This window comes from Talpa occidentalis, unplaced genomic scaffold, assembly GCF_014898055.3.
Source record: "Talpa occidentalis isolate TD23 unplaced genomic scaffold, MPIMG_talOcc4v2.1 talOcc4.4, whole genome shotgun sequence".
Lineage (NCBI taxonomy): Eukaryota > Metazoa > Chordata > Mammalia > Eulipotyphla > Talpidae > Talpa > Talpa occidentalis.
Window position 1 is genome coordinate 117,627,482 of NW_023604295.1, and position 16,185 is coordinate 117,643,666.

Sequence of the window (16,185 nt, forward strand, 5' to 3'; positions counted from 1 at the left end):
AGACAATTTTTCCCCCAAAATTTAACAAGCATTTTTTTCTTTGAGCATTAAGGTAGCTCACAAAATTTTCTCCTAAAAATTAGCTAAAAACTTAATTTTAGGTTTTTTTTTAAGATTTATGTATTTATGCATACAAGAGCTGGGGTACAGGCCAGAGATGCGGGGGGTGAGAGGATTCACCAGAGACAGAGTGGGGAACAGAACAGGCAGATTGACCGAAGTACACTGCTGAGGGGAGCAGCGGGTGAGCCAGGAAAGGTCTGCTGCGCCATGTGGGCTGCTCCCTGGCTGGCTGGGGATCGAACTTGTGCTGCAGAGGCTGCGGCTGCTTCATGGTGTGGTGCTTATCCCCTTGCACCAACAAGGAGGCCCCCTAGTTTCTAATTCTTCCAATTTTGACCCAAAAAATTTTCTACTTTCAGAGTGCATAGTTATCTTCAAACACTGAAATAAGCAGATTTACATATTTGTGATTTACAAAAAACATCAAGATGTCTTAGACTGAAGTTTATTTATTCTATGGTTTCCATTAAGGAGAACAGTTCAAACAACATACTCATGGCTCTATAACACAGCCAATGAAAAAAGTATAGAACCCAGAAGGACCTGATTACTTCTCTCAGATGTGTTTGACTTGTATGGCAATGAACATGACACTTACTTCTTTGGCCTTAGTGTCTCTATTTCTGAAATATGAGAGGAATCATATGTTACCCAAGGTTACTTGGTTCAAAATTTTATACAATTCAGAGATTCAATTTTTTTTAAAGATTCATTCATTCGTTCATTCATTCATTCATTCATACAAGCACTGGGTACAGTCAGAAGCGCGGGAGGGTGAGAGAATTCACCAGAGCCAGAGCGGGGAGCAGAGCAGGCAGAAGGACTGAAGTACACTGCTGAGGGGAGCAGCGGGCGGCAGGAGAGGTCTGCGCGCCATGTGGGACCCTCCTCCGGTGGCCGGGGAGCAGCTGGGGATCGACCCGGCGCTTCAGAGGCTGCGGGCAGCTTCGCAACCCAGCGCTCAACCGCTGCGCCACCGGGGTGGCCCCAGAGATTCAATTTTTTATAAGAATTTATACTTTGTAAGCATAATATAATTCAGTTATAAATTATACTTCAACCAACCAATAGCCAGACTTATTTTTTCTTTGAAAGGCTTTTTTTTTATATATATAGAGGCATGTTTTATTTATTTGTTTGTTTGTTTGTTTTGTTTATACAAGCACTGGGTACAGTCAGAAGCGCGGGAGGGTGAGAGAATTCACCAGAGCCAGAACAGGGAGCAGAGCAGGCAGAAGGACCGAAGTACACTGCTGAGGGGAGCAGCGGGCGGCAGGAGAGGTCTGCGCACCATGTGGGACCCTCCTCCGGTGGCGGGGAGCAGCCGGGGATGGAACCGGCGCCGCAGAGGCCGTGGGCAGCTTCGCAACCCAGCGCTCAACCGCTGCGCCACCGGGGAGGCCCGGCTTTTTTTTTTTTTAATTGCTGGTAGTTAAAAACTATTTTGACCCAGAATGGCATTCTGCAAATTCAAATGCTACCCTACTATAATCTCTATGCTTAATTACAACCCCTAACAAAACAGTGACATACTACGAGCTGTTTCTTCACCTGTTCCCTGCGGAGGTTCAAAGTAATTCCTTGGACTTGAATTTACACTTTTGTACATTGTTGATGAAAGCCATCTGTTGGGAACTATGACTTTCCTGTCAAGGAAAAAATAAAACAACAGAAGAAACAGCCTAGATTTTCCTGGGAATCAGCCGTAGTTGAATAAATCCCAATCCTGCTCCAGTTGGGAAAAAGCAGAAGGGTGGCGTTGTTACTAGTCTAATTTATCTGCCATAGATTCTTTGTGAACTGACTCTGCCCTAGCCAGTTGGTAAACATTACCAGAAAGAGGGTCTTAATAATTCCTATACCTAACATTTATTTGCATCTTTAAAAAAATTTAAATCAGAGCATGAAAATTATTCATTGCGTAATTTTAAGAAACACTTCCCAGTTCACTAGAAAAAAAAATTTTTTTTCTACTTTAGCCACCAAATTTGGTATCTAGATTCAGTCCTCTCATCTAATTAAGAACAAAGTCAGTGCAGAAAATACACTTTCTCCAATAGTCTAAATTGAAAGAAAAAAAATCTGAGCTTCTTGCAACTCCAAGAGGCCTGAAATATTTTTCCAAATTCATTAAACAGTTCCTGTGACCTATTCCCTTTCACAATACTAAAGATGAATGTAATGTGAAAGAGTACTGGCCTATATGTCAGGATGAACTAAATAAAAAACAAAGAGCAAGAAGAAGAAGAAAGGTAATATATTTTACATACATTCATTTTCCTTTTGGGGTTTTATAAAAAGCCACATTGAAAACTAGCATTATTAAACATTATTAAATAACTATTATATTAATATGTCTGTAAAAATTAACCATTGAACTCTTTTGAGACTTCAATTAGAAAGCACATATTAAAGCATTAAGAACAGTGCCCAGCACATTGTTAGCCCTTAACAAATGTTAGCTATTAATAGGTTTCTATAAGCAACTGCTTACATTCCCTTGGCTTACTGACAGAATGAAAAAAAGAAAAAAAAGTCAAGATGATTAGGTCCTCCAGATCTCTATTCCCCAAGCAATTTATTGTATCTGACATCTTCATTAATTTCTTCCCTTTATTTCATCAACTAGAAGTTTACACCAAAAAAGAATAAAGTTCTAATAACTCCATAAGAAAAATGGGTTATGTGCACTGGCTGAGTACAGAAGTTTGGATTAGCAAAGGCTAAACCAAAAGTTTCTTTAGTACCTCAAATTTTCTTTCAGGGTGTCATGGGCTGAAAATGACCGAAACCTAAAGCACTAGAAGGCCTGAGCTAACTAAAAGGCCAGAGTTGATGAAATACTGCATTACAAACATCTCTGCCTAGGTTATTTTCAAATTTGGATTTTTTTTTTTTAATAAAAACAAGTCTACTGAGACAAAGTCAATTCCTAATCCACATTTACACACAATCAATGACTTTCTAGTAATGAATTTTAATTTCTCGCCAGCTCCTCTTCAAGCCCCAGAACGTTTAAAGTAACAAAAAAATGGTATAAACAATGATGTAAGAAACGTACAAAAATATATAATTATTGAGTTCTACCAATTCAATTTACAGTACTATAAAATTTACATTATCCATGTCACTGTGTTCTTGTCACTACTTAAAAAATAACATCAAGTACATATAGTTAGGGTAACTTCTCTAAAATAATCCTCCCTTACTTAAAAAATAATTATCCTCCATTCCCCTCCTCCACAATGTACGAATTAAAATTTATAATCTAAAAAGTTTCCCGATTATTATACCATAAAGTACAGTTGCTTGCATGTTCTCAGAAGGAATCAGCATACACTTTGAATTGAAAACTTTTCCCACTTTTTTACTGATAATTTATCTCAAATTTTTGTAGTCTCTTTTGTTTTCAGATTTTTTTGGTTGGTTTTGATTTTAATATTAAGAAAACAATCATTCTGTTAAGCAGTCAACATGTTCCTGAACTTAAATAGTACGGACAACTGCTATAAAGTAACATGGCAATAGAATAACTGAAATTGAAATTATCAAACTAGTATTTGTAAACAATTTTATAAAACCACCAATCCAGCAAATAAATGTGAAATAATTTTAAGACCATGTCCAAAGCATTCAATCAAAACTGTCACTCATAACTCTCATTAACTTGGAAACATATTTCCATTCTAAACAGTATTTCTACATCAAAATCTAAGTTCCTGTCAAAGAACTACTTATTACATGAATTTAAAAATCAAATTCCTGGGCCTCCCTGGTGGCACAAGAGGTTAAGCACCGCACTATGAAGCAATTTGTAGCCTCTGCAGCATGAGTTCAATCCCCGGCCAGCCAGGAAGCAACCCACATGGTGCGGCAGATCTCGCCTGACTCGCCCACTGCTCCCCTCAGCAGTGTATTTCAGTCAGTCCGACTTTTCCATTCCCCACTCTGTCTCTGGTGAATCCTCTCACCACCACCCCCCACCCCGGCCTGTACCCCAGCTCCTGTACGCATAAATAAATCTTTAAAAAATAATAAAATAAAATGTCAAATTTCATTAACACCAAATAATTTGGACTCTTACTAATAAGAGATCATTACATTGAGATGTAACATATTACTAGAAGGCTACAGATTTTATCACTTGATCTTTCTACTCTAGGTCACTTACCTAAGCAATAACTTAAACACTAACATTAGTTAGCAGTATCTTCTTCCTTTCCAACTGAAATGCTTCAGCAAATTATAATTCTGTTCCACAACACTACTCCACAAAATAACAACATCTTAATGATTTGGCCAATTACCGTAAGAGAGTCTAGTTTTCTGGACTAGTAATATAGAACATGAGCTATGTATTTTTTCCAAGTAAATTCTTTTGTGCGTAAGATGAACACAGAAACTTGAAATTAAGATGTGAATAATTCCTGGAATGAAAAGGATCCTTCCAAGGTTCACTGTCTAAAGACAATTTTTTAATGAACAATCACATAATTGCCTCACTCAAGAAATGTTTCACTATTTCTCAGAGATTCACAATACCTAATTGTTATAAAAAGATAATACTGAAAATAGGAGTTATATTTCATAAGCTAAAAAAGGATCTCAAAAAATTTATTTCATATTTCTATGCTTAGTCTTAATCTCCCAATAGGACTTAAATCCTATGCACACTTCATGGAAGGCAACTAACTGTTTGCTGAATGAATAATGAATAAATGATGGAAATAAACAAAATAATCTATATTTCTAAACAAAAGAAATTTACGAGGAGGAATTTGTTATTTAAATCGGTTATTCACTACCACCTCACCTATATCCCGTAAGTCAAGGGTCAGGAACATTTGTCCCAAATAAGAGCACTCTATTACACCCATGCAACCAATCCTAAAATGCCTATCAGAAAATGTTAATGACGACTGAAATAAAAGTTAATTAAGCCAAAAATTAAGCCAAAAATTTAAAAAAAAAAAAACATCATGTGGACAAAATGATCTTCTTATGTACATCAGGTATACAAACATAGATTACTCATGCTCTTTGGCTTTTGATACATTCCTTTCACTGGTTCAAAGTCAGTTTTAAAGTTCATTATAAGACAGAGGAAAAAGGAACATTAGGGAGGGGGAGGTGGGGGAGTAAAGGGGTGGGGAAGAAAGTGTCCTTCCATAACTAAAGAATGTGCTATGAAATTAACACCAAGATCAATCACAATTGTGTACCTGGGTGCAGTAATTGCCATTATAAATGACAACTCCCAACAGTTAATAGGTTAGCCTTCACAAAGATTCTGGTGCTAGACTATTTGAAATCCTAGTTCTGTCATATATCTTTGTGACTTGGACAAATTATTGAATCTCTTATGCCGGGTTTGTTCATCCATAAATAACAGTACCTACCTCACTGAGTTGTATATAGAGAGTTTTAAAGTAATATTTAGCCATAATAATAAACATACTAAGTTAAAGAATAAACTACCACACCTTAAATTAGCTAAGGAATTTCCCTTATAACATGAATAAAATTTTTAAATCACAGTGTCTCATGGATTCTCCTATTCAGCAATGTGAAAACACACTTAAAATCAAGTGTCTTCACAAATTTTTTAAAAAGATTTCTACATGGCTATCTCACCAAAAAGAAAACCAATCAACTGCTTAAAAGCTAGCACAGCTCTACAGTTCATTCCAAAATTTAGTATCACATACACACAAGTTAGAATTCATACAGAAAAATGAATAAGGAACATGCTCATAGTCCCTAAATTTCATCTCTCATTCCAGAGCTGATATATTTGCATGGCAAATATATTTGCATTCTAGAGAAGTTAATGCCATTTCAGTTCTAAACAGTGTATGTTCCACAGTAGGGTAGGTACTCAATGACTTTTTGCAGGTTAACTGATGTCCAAAAGAGAAACTACTTCTATCCCTACCTTCCTGTCAATATCAAACACAGTGATATTTTGTTTGAGAATATCTAGGTTCATAACAGCAAACCAATCAATTTCAAATGGGAATTGATCAGGCAGTTTAAAGGAAAAAGAAAGTAGTTAAAACACAATAAAAGAAGCAGACATACAATCTTCAGAGGAGGAATAATTTCTCACCCTAGAGTTCATCATATTATGATTCTGAATGTGAGTGTTTCATACTTTGGGGACAGTCACTCAGGAAATTCACTATAGGAAATAAACACCCACTTAAAAACAGATAACACATCTCATCATCTCTAATTCCATAGATAATATCATGAAAGCTTCCCAATCATACCAGTACACATACACAGAAGTCTACCCCAGGAAACTCAATTTTCCCAAATGCATACTTCAAATGTAGTTATTTCAGTTAACATTATATATTGAAGGTATGGAGCCAAAGAGGTATTTCCAATCAAAGCAAACCAGCCGATCTCTACTGTATTAAACTTTTAAATGCAAAGATATTATTAGCTCAGCTGCAAAATAAGGATTGATGGAGTAGATAGTTCTCAAGATCTCTTTCAAAAGTAAAATCCTAGGGTTACAGGACTCAGATCTGCCCTACATTTCCCCCTTTAACTACCTTTTAAAAACATGCTCAACTGACATTTTATGTGCAGCTAAAATTTTTTTAATTAAAATTACAAACCAAGCAGGGGAAATTATTCTGAAGGCAAGCACCCAGGTGTTCTTACAAAAATTTGTAATATCCAATTCAGAGATGACACTGAATTCATTCTAAACTACAAATTATTTCCTGTTTCCATGTAGTTAACCTACAGATCATTTGAGAACATTTGTAGAAATCAATCATTATTTTTCATTTAACTTCAGCCACAAGAAAAAATTCTAACAAAAGTTCTTGTAGCACTGGGCAGCAGCTCTTCTGCCCCCCTGTGACTACACACAGGTGTTTCTCTTCGCCAACCTTTTCCCTTTGCAAAGCAGCAGAGAGAGCTCCCCTCCCAAGACTGTCCACCTGTGACTACACAGGCCTCTTTTTATCAAACCTGTCCCTTTCAGGGGCAGTTCTTTCTGCCCCTTGTGTCTGTGCAAGCACCCTTTACCTTTCCTTTCCTTTTTATAATAAATCTGCCCTTTTGAATACAAAAAAAAAGTTCTTATAGCACTGAATTACAGAATAAAGGAAGCATTTTAGTTACTTGCCCACCTTAAATTTTTAATACTATTCATAATAAATGTTCAAATGACACATAAGCATTTTATGAATGGAATGAGATTGGGATAGACCCGATTCATGATGTATCAGTATAATTTTAAGGGCAGTAAAAATAATAATGCTTCTATTTTAACGTTCATAGGAAAACAGAACCCTAAAACAGGTATCTAAAAACTTCATGAGAGAAAAGTATTGTTGATTTTCTATTGCTATTTAAAAATCTACAGGTAGGTTATTAACAATAAATTTAGATCAACTTTCAAATATTTTAAAATACATTCAATGTTAACTTTACAATCTTCTCATCCTAGAAGTAGTCTCCATGATCTTAAAACAAAAGAAAATTATATTACTACTGTATTGTAAGATGTGCAACAACTTAAAATTACTACCACTTACCACAGAACTATAATTCAGAGCACTTGAAATAAATTTACAGCTAGGATGCCTAGAAATCAACAAAATTGTCCTAATCCCTGAATATCTATTTAAGAGCCAAAATTAACTGTTAAGAAGATATACTTCAAACTACACAAAGTAAAAGAACATATAGTATAGTAAGGTATACCATCTGAATAGCAAAACTCCCAACTCCCCAGACTTCACCAATACTCCTGACCCATAGTTAAAGTTGTCATAAATAACATTCAGGACTTCATCATACACAAAGAATACATGACAAAAAGTTAGAATACAAGCAACAAAATGAGAATTGTTAAATTTGCTTAGCTGCTACTACAGATCAAGAGAATCACTCTCATTCCTAATAATAATCTGAAATAAATAAATAAACAAATAGAGAAAAGACAGGTTCTTAGAATCACCTGCTTATTTTAAGTCCCCAGCATTTAGCTACCATCATCTTCCAGAGTTAAATTATTTTAAGAAATTTTACATAACAGTTTTAAATTCTGATCTAAATATGCTATTTTACGTAGGTGAATATTCCACACTTTGAATCTTAGGTATTAGATATTCAAAGTATCAGAACAATTAGCATCTATTACATTCTTACCCAAAAACTCACCAATAAAAAAACCAGAGCTGATCATTCCTGGAAAAGTCCTCAAACACAAATTTGAATGAAACTTCTGTATAACTTTCTAGAAATACGAATCTAATAGCATGTTATGTCATCAGTTTTATGAACACTGATGCCTACACCATTCTTACCTTATCCTTTTCATGTGGAAGGAGTGACACTGGAGGTAAAGAGGAAAGAGACTCACAACTCTCTTTCCCATCCACATTGGTCGCTTTAGTGTTGAGCCGATAAAGAGGTCCATCCTTAAGGAGTCTGCCATGGCCAATTGCGCGTTTAATAGCCAATCGTAACTGCTGGTGAAAGCCAGAGGCAGCACTGCCTCCAAATAATGCAGACACATCTTTCTGACCTTTCAAAAACCGTTCAATACTTTTCAAAGTTGAGCCACCAGATTCTGCCAGGCCTTCCACTGCCCTCTTAATCAGTTTATTCCAATCTACATTTTGTTTATTATCCAATTTTCCATGGTTTCTAGGTTTGGGAAGTGCTATTCGCCCAGGATTATCAGGATCTTTATAGGAATTGAGTCCTTTATTTGAGACTTTTAAAATTGTTCCATCTTTAACACTCAACTCCAATTGTTCTAAAACAGTTTTACGATCCAAGCCATGGGATGAAGACACTGCATTGCATATCCTTTCTTCTGAAGGACGCTGTTTCTGTTTCTTCACTTTTTTGATGGCCTCCAAAATCCACTCCGTATACAGCGGGTTAGCGAGTTTTACCATGGTGAAGGATTCTGTATATCCATAGAGTCGTTATCCCTTATCTTGATGCTGAGTAAGTTTTACACCATGGAAAACAACATTCTCGGAGGCTAGGAACCAGTTAACCATAGCATACAAGTTTTCTGGCCTGAGTTCTTCCTCCTTTCACAAAAGAGAGGGTCTTGCCACTTTTACTTTAGAAATCAAAAGAACCCGTTATTTGAAGTCTTCAAACTTCCCAACAAATTTTTCAATAGCACCACACGTGGGTCTCTTCATTAAGTTGTTAAGAACTCAAGAACATCTCATTCCCAGCAGAAAAATGTGCAACTTATGCCTGAAAAACAGTTAAAACAAAGTCAATTTTCTATCAAGGCCCATTTTATAAACAAACTGTAACTGAAATATCCTAGTCTTTTTTTTAAATGTGTTTTAATACCCTTTTAAAGCAATTAAGTAGCAAGTGTTTACTGAGTACCTACAGGAAATTTAACATGTTTCTACCAAAAGTCAACAAGAAAAATCATGTACGGGATGAAAAACAGGAAAGGAAAAAAAATTGATGATTAGGGTACAATGAGGTATATATTATGAATGACCTTAGGCTACAACCAGAAGGATGCTGGCTATTCTGTACTACACAATCTCTGCTCACCAGTATAGGAAACGAAACTCTTCCTTGGCATCTTTCCCCAAGAAACTATTCAGCCTTCAAGAAGTATCTGGATTAGTAGAAAGAATCCTGCAATGAAAGTAAGAGTGAATCTTCCATCTTTCAAAATTCTACACATTCAGACTGGTTAAAAATGGCCAGAAAGAGAACCATTTGGAAAGTTTTAACTATGTCATTTATTAAGAAATACAGTAAATCTAAGTTTCACAACGTTGATATTTTAAGACTATTGCTTTAAACATTCCAAACAGAAACAAAACCAATATTGAAGATAATCAAATGTAAAGTGCTGAGTTTTAAAATAATCCAATTTCCAATTAATTAACCCAAAATCATTCAAATTATAAGAAATACACGCTAATACATTCCTCTAAACCAAATTGAAATACTAATGGCCACTGTAGTGGAGGAAATGACAACTGTCAAAATGTTCATAACTAATCTATAGAGAAACTAGAAATGAGAAAGGTCCAGAATCATTGCGTTCAAATGCACACCCTACCTACCAAAAGCACAATGGGGGGTGGGGGGGCAGAGAGGACTGTCTGTTTGCTGGTCTCAAGCCCTCTCCTAAAGATTCAAGATCCCGGTCCTGAAAGGTAGTTAATGAATAAAACACTAACATAAATATACTGCTTCTCCAAGATCAAAGTCACTACTCTTCTTACAGACAAAAGACTCTGACAGGCACAAATCTTTTTTAAAATCACCAAATAATGAATTCTGAATCTAAATAACTCTTTTGCTTACAAAAATAAGTTCCGGTGCTTTTTATAACTGCTCTATTTCTGAGGCGCATTTACAACATAAACTATGCTAGAAAACTGGCTCCCACAGCAATTATTCCTAAGTGACATTAAAATCAAAAGGAAAACTAATAGACTTTGGGAAAGCCACAGATAGTAGTATTAACTCTGATAGGAAAGAAAAGGCCCAAGTAAACATTCAAACATGAGCCAAGATTTATTTTTAAATTAGCTGACTAAAAAGAAGCCCCCTGAGAGCTATGCTTCACTTTGGTGAGAGTCTCCAGAGAAAAGAAATCACAGTATTATAACTCCAAGAAATTTCATTATGTAGATAATAACGCTAAACTAAAGGAGAAGTTACAAACGAGCTTAAGATACGAGGAACGTCCTAATTGATTAAAAGTTCGCAAGTTAAAGAATGAATGAGTTATTCATTGTCTTCCCGGCCGGGAATTTTTCACCAGTCTCCAGATCTTCAGAAAGTAGTCTGCAGAGCTGAACTTTAACTCTCTGAAAAGTACACTAGCGGCTCCAGAGAAAGCACTACTTGCTTCCGACAACTTCTTCCCAGGCCTGCATTCCCCACCCCCAAACACATCTTCGCGCTCTCTTTTTAAAGAGCAGAAACTTTAAAAACTTGAAGAGGCACCACCCCGCAGCCTGCCAACGGCTTGCTTCCTGGTTTCCAGCGGAGGCAAACAGGACCCGAACACTAAGTTATAACAATGACATCGCGTGAAAGATTTAAGCGCAATGTACCTTCAATCCCCAGCTCCTCCAAATCCTAAACTCCACACATGACGCTTCCAAGGAGGCGTGTATGCGCGCGGGCTACCCGGGCAGCCCTGACAGGTCCAGCACCTCGCGTCCACACCGGCCGACGGTTGACAGGCAGCCCGCCGCCTCCCCTCCCAATGCCGGGGCTGACAGCCCGACAGACACAACACCACACGTGCTGCCTCCTCCGCACCACAACACCCGCCAGCCTGTCACCCCCACTTGCCGCGCAGCCCGGCTCCGAGCTCCGCGCCCCCGGCCGGAGTCGGAGAGCCAGCGCCCGGGAGCGCGGGGCAGAAGGGGCCGGGCCGGCCCGGGGAGGGGAGCGCCGGGCGCAGGTGGGGCCGGGGAGGTGGGCGCGCCCCCGAGGGAGAGCGGGCTCGCCGGCACAGCCCAGCCCGAGGCTCCGCGGCCTGGGCCGCTCGCCGCCCGCCCACCCGCCGGCTTCCCCCGACTGGGCCGGGGCCGGGGCCGGGCCCGGGGGCGGGTGGGCGGGCGGCGGGGGTGTTGGGCCGCGAGCTCTGAACCGGCCCGCGGCGCGCGGGCCTCGGGGCGGAGGGAGCCGGGCGCCGGCCGGGCGCGAGGGGGCGGCCGCGGCGCCCCAGTCCGAGGCCTGGCGCAGAGCAGCGGGAGGCGGCGCAGGCCGCGGCGGGGCCTGCAACGGCCCGCCGACCCCGCCAGCCGGCGGAGCGCGCCCCGGAGCGGCTCAGCCTCGGGCTGGACTGTCGTGGACGGTCTGGAGTGGCCTCTCGCCTACTTACCGGGGCGGAAGAGAGCCGGGATCCTGGGGCCCCGGGCCGGACCGCGGAGATGCCCCAAACTGACACGGCCGCCATCTTGGAGACAGTGAGCTCCGGCCGGGGGGAGGGGAGGCGAGGCGGCGGAACAGCCGCGGGGGAGGGGAAGCGTCGCGAGGGAACGGCTGCCTGGGGGAGGGAGCGGGAACAGCCTGGGAGGGGAGGCAAAGGGGAGGGGGAAGAAGGGGGAGTACGGGAGCGGGGGGCGGTCGAGGAGCGGGAAGAGCTGGGCCGGGAGCCGGGAAAGGCCGGAGGGCGGGGCGTGGCAGGAGGGAAGAGCCTGCCGGGCAGGTCACGTGGGGCCGGTACAAAAGGCCAAAGCCAAAGTGGGAGGAGGACCTGGTGGGGCTGGAGGCCAGCCGCGGGGGGCTCCCTCGCCTCTCCCCCGCGGTTGTGTCGGACCCGCACCCTGGAAAAGGGATGGCGTGTCCCCATTACACAGCCGGGGAAACTGAGGGCAGGCCATGGGTGGGGTGGCTTCAGTTTGGCACGGAAATCCGGTCGTCAGATGGGATCTGAACTCTTGATGGCGTCTGTGTTTACTGTGAGCAGCTCCTCCCTCCCCACTTCTGTGCCCTCGCCCGGCGTTCACGGTGACTCTCCGTGGAGCCTCAAGTCGGGACCTGGGGGAGTGGGTCGGGCACGATGGGCAGGGAGAAAGTTGCCTGCCTTCCTCTTCACTTTTTGCTCCGACACCCTGTACATCTCACCACTACTACAGGAAGAAAAAAAAAATTAGGTGTGATGACAAAGAGGCACCGGTGTCCAGCCCCATCATCACAGTGACTTCATTCTCCCTACAGCTGAGAGACTGGTTGGACCTTACTAGAGTCATTTTTATAGGAAACAGCATAGACCAGAGCCGTGTGACTGGTACAAGGTCGCACAATTTATATGGCACACATGTCAGTTTGCAGCCTAGGTGTTGTCCTATCCCCACACCAGTCTTCTCATGTCCTCTGTAGACTTACTCTTGTCTAAATTTGTGACTGACCCGTGAATGGGCACTTTTTCATGCCCTGTCCCCTGCATGTATGTTTCTTTGTCTTATCTCTCATCTTGTTAAAATTCCTGGAGGCAGGGATGGAGTCATACTTCTTTTTCTGCCTTCCCTGGAAAGGTAGGGAATGACAAATGAAGACTAAATGCCTAATAATTTTGTGCAGAACATTTTCTTCTACAGGACTTTTATCTGCTTTGTGCCCCTTGCCTAGTGAGTGTCCCCCTTTACAGATTATCCTCTACTGTCTTTTTCCAGACTTTTGTATATTGACCATTTGCTCTATTCACTTAACCACTTGATATGAGACTCTTGAATACATTTTATGAATATATTCCTAGACATATGCTCTTCTAAGCTGCCTCATCGCATCTGCAATTGCATTGTGTTGTGCAAGTGGTACAGAGTCAGTGTTGCTAGTGAATGAACATTTTAAGCGCTAAGATGGAATTTCCACCCCCCTCCCATACAAGCCCTGCCTTGTCTATTCCCCAACCTATACTTCCATATCTTTATAGCTCTTCTCCACTCCAGTCCTTATTGTTCTACTCCAAGCGTTATTCTTCCATACCAGATACTGTCTAGACTATTCAGTAATAATATGAGTAAATATTGTTATTTTTTTTAGATGATGGTCTTGCCAACTCAATTTCCTAGCGCAGATATTGATAACATAAGTGTGGAATAGGAGAGTTACAAAATCACCCTTCATCACCTACTCTCAAACCTGATCCCCAAATTAGGAAAATATTTTGACAATACAAAATTGTCTATTAGAGGGCCTCCCTGGTGGTGCAAGGAGTTAAGCACAGAACTGTGAAGCAATCCACAGCCTCCCTGGCCGGCCAGGGAGCAAACCACATGGCACAGCAGACCTCTCCTGTCTTGCCCACTGCTCCCCTCAGCAGTGTTATTTCAGTCAGTCTGCCTGTTCTGTTCCCCACTCTGTCTCTGGTGAATCCTCTCACTGCCAACCCCACCTCCCACACCTGCTGCCACCTTTGGCCTGTGCTCCAGCTCTTGTATGCATAAATAAAAAAATCTTAAAAAAAAAAAAAAACAAGATTATCTATTAGAAAGAATATTTTTCCACCTTAGATAAGCAGACACATTTTCAGGTAAAGGGGGGGGGTGCTATTTGTAATGGAAAGACAATAAGGAGAGAAATGGAAATTCTCTTTTAGAAGAAAAAGCAGAGAAGACAGTCACGTACATAGAAAAAAACAGAGTTTAGAGTTTAGTTATGCATATGAGATCAGCGTGTGGTCTTCAAAAGAAAAAATAATACAAAGATTAGTTGTGTTTACTTTAGGATAATTTGGAAGAAAACTAGCCATGGCCATTCCTGGGGTGGGGGTGGGCATGGGGTGGGGAGGAGGGCAAATTAGAGTATAAGCACATAGCAAGAATTAAAACAATTTTCAACAATAAAGCACAGTTTAGCTTTTCAAGCAGCTTCAGTAGACAGTCTTTGCTTTACATTTGCATAACTTAATAGCACACTCAGGAGGTCTACTCAAAATAAAGGCTTGCAACAAAGACAGATTAAAGTCCTTGTCTTTTACATGTTAAGAAACAGTCTGCAGCACTAAAAGGACAGCTTTCCTTCGTTCAGGCTTTGCTCAGAATTCAGTACTGTGGAACTGGTAGCTAAAAGTCACCACATTTTTTTTGTCGTATTAACTGTGTTTTGTGCAGCGTTCAACTAAGTCTACAATTGAAAGACTGCTCTATCATGGTTTCAATGGAGAATATTTTTAATCCATTTACATTTAATATAGTTACTGCTCTATTTAAATCTATACATCCCCTCTTACTACTTGGTTCCTTTTGCCACTTTATATCCCGTATTCTCTTCTTTCTTGCCTTCTTTTGAGTAAGTTAAAATATTTTATTATGTCATTAACCACTACTAGCTTATTATATTTCATTTAGAAGTCTTAGAGATCACAACATATGCCTGTTTAACTCATTACATTCTAACATAAATAATTATTTCTACCAATTTCCCCATAATACTAAGACCTTAGAATACTATGCCTTCAATTATCCCATTCCCTTTTGTATTTATTGTTGTCGTGGATTTTAATTGTGCATATATTGTAAGCCACAAAAATTTTACAATTACAATTACAATTCTGTACAGTCAATATTATTTAACCTTCATAATTACTTCTTATCCTTATTCCAGTATGCCTTTCGTTACTTCTCTCTGGAAGTTTTTCCTTCTCTTTGAATAGTTGCTGCTCAAAGCAGTCTGTTGGTGACATGTTCTTTCCTTTTTTGTCTGGCTAAAAACTTCATTTTATCCTTCATATTTTCGCAGGGTATAGCATTCTGATTTAGCAAGTCTTTTTTTTAGCACTTTAAAATGTCGCATTGTCTTCTACTATACATTATTCCTTTGTTACTCCTTTGAAAAGTAATGTCTCTATTCCTCTAACTCCTTTTAGTATCTTTTGGCTTTTCAACAAGTTTCCTGTGATAGGTTTAGATATGGCTTTTCTTGTATTCACCTGCTTGGGTTCAAGAGTAGAATAGGAGCCAATGGTAAAGTACCTTGAATTTGTAACTTGATGTCTTGGATCTGTTTTAGGAAATTCTTTGTTACTATCTCTTCTTCTCTCTCTTTTTCTTTTAGTATTTCAATTATATTTCCGATTTTTACCAGCTGTATTCTCGATTATCTTTTTCACCTCTTTATTTTCATGATGTCTGTATGTTTTCTACCCATCTATCTAAATCTTCATTTAAATCTATTTGTTGAGTTCTTAATATTGGTTACTGCAAGTTAGCTCAGTCTAAGTTGGGTTTTGGCAATGCTTCTGCACCTTTTTTTCCTGCTGATGCCCCTATAGCACAGCCCCCCAAGTATTCCAGCTGAGAGTCTTGTGTGTTGCTTGGTGCCCTTCAATGGCTGCTGAAAATTAATTCTTGTTTCCTCAGAAGAATGGGATTGCAAAAACCTCCACTCGACTTTTCAGAGACTTTCTGCTTGGCAACCTAGCCTTCTGTATCATGCATCTTCAGAATTTGGCAAATGACTTAGGGAAATTGGCAAAATATCAGGCTACTTATTCACCTCCCCCTTCTCATTGGGAATCTAGCCCCTCTGGTCTTTAAGTTTTGTCTCTCTAACCTTGCTAACTGCCAGAATCCCTGCTGATGTCTTTGCCTCTTAGGGCCTCTTTCTTGGCTCTATCCCCAAACTCAG

The 16,185-nt window shown here is 40.1% G+C and overlaps 1 protein-coding gene across 4 annotated transcripts in view; it reads right to left on the reverse strand.

The window, feature by feature from the left end:
* The window catches only part of KAT6A (lysine acetyltransferase 6A), a 106,816-nt gene extending 94,791 nt beyond the window's left edge, over positions 1 to 12,025 (reverse strand). The window contains exons 1-3 of one of the 4 annotated variants that reach the window (XM_037526143.2): positions 11,936 to 12,025; positions 9,631 to 9,717; positions 8,397 to 9,312 (exon numbers count right to left, since the gene is read on the reverse strand). In XM_037526143.2, the coding sequence (XP_037382040.1) occupies positions 8,397 to 8,996 (600 nt within the window). In that variant the 5' untranslated portion in view covers positions 8,997 to 9,312; positions 9,631 to 9,717; positions 11,936 to 12,025. Of the gene's footprint in view, positions 1 to 8,396; positions 9,313 to 9,630; positions 9,718 to 11,156; positions 11,352 to 11,935 lie in introns of those variants that run through there. The other 3 variants (XM_037526144.2, XM_037526145.2, XM_054700917.1) reach the window with 3 other exon arrangements.
* Between the last annotated feature and the right edge of the window lie 4,160 nt (positions 12,026 to 16,185).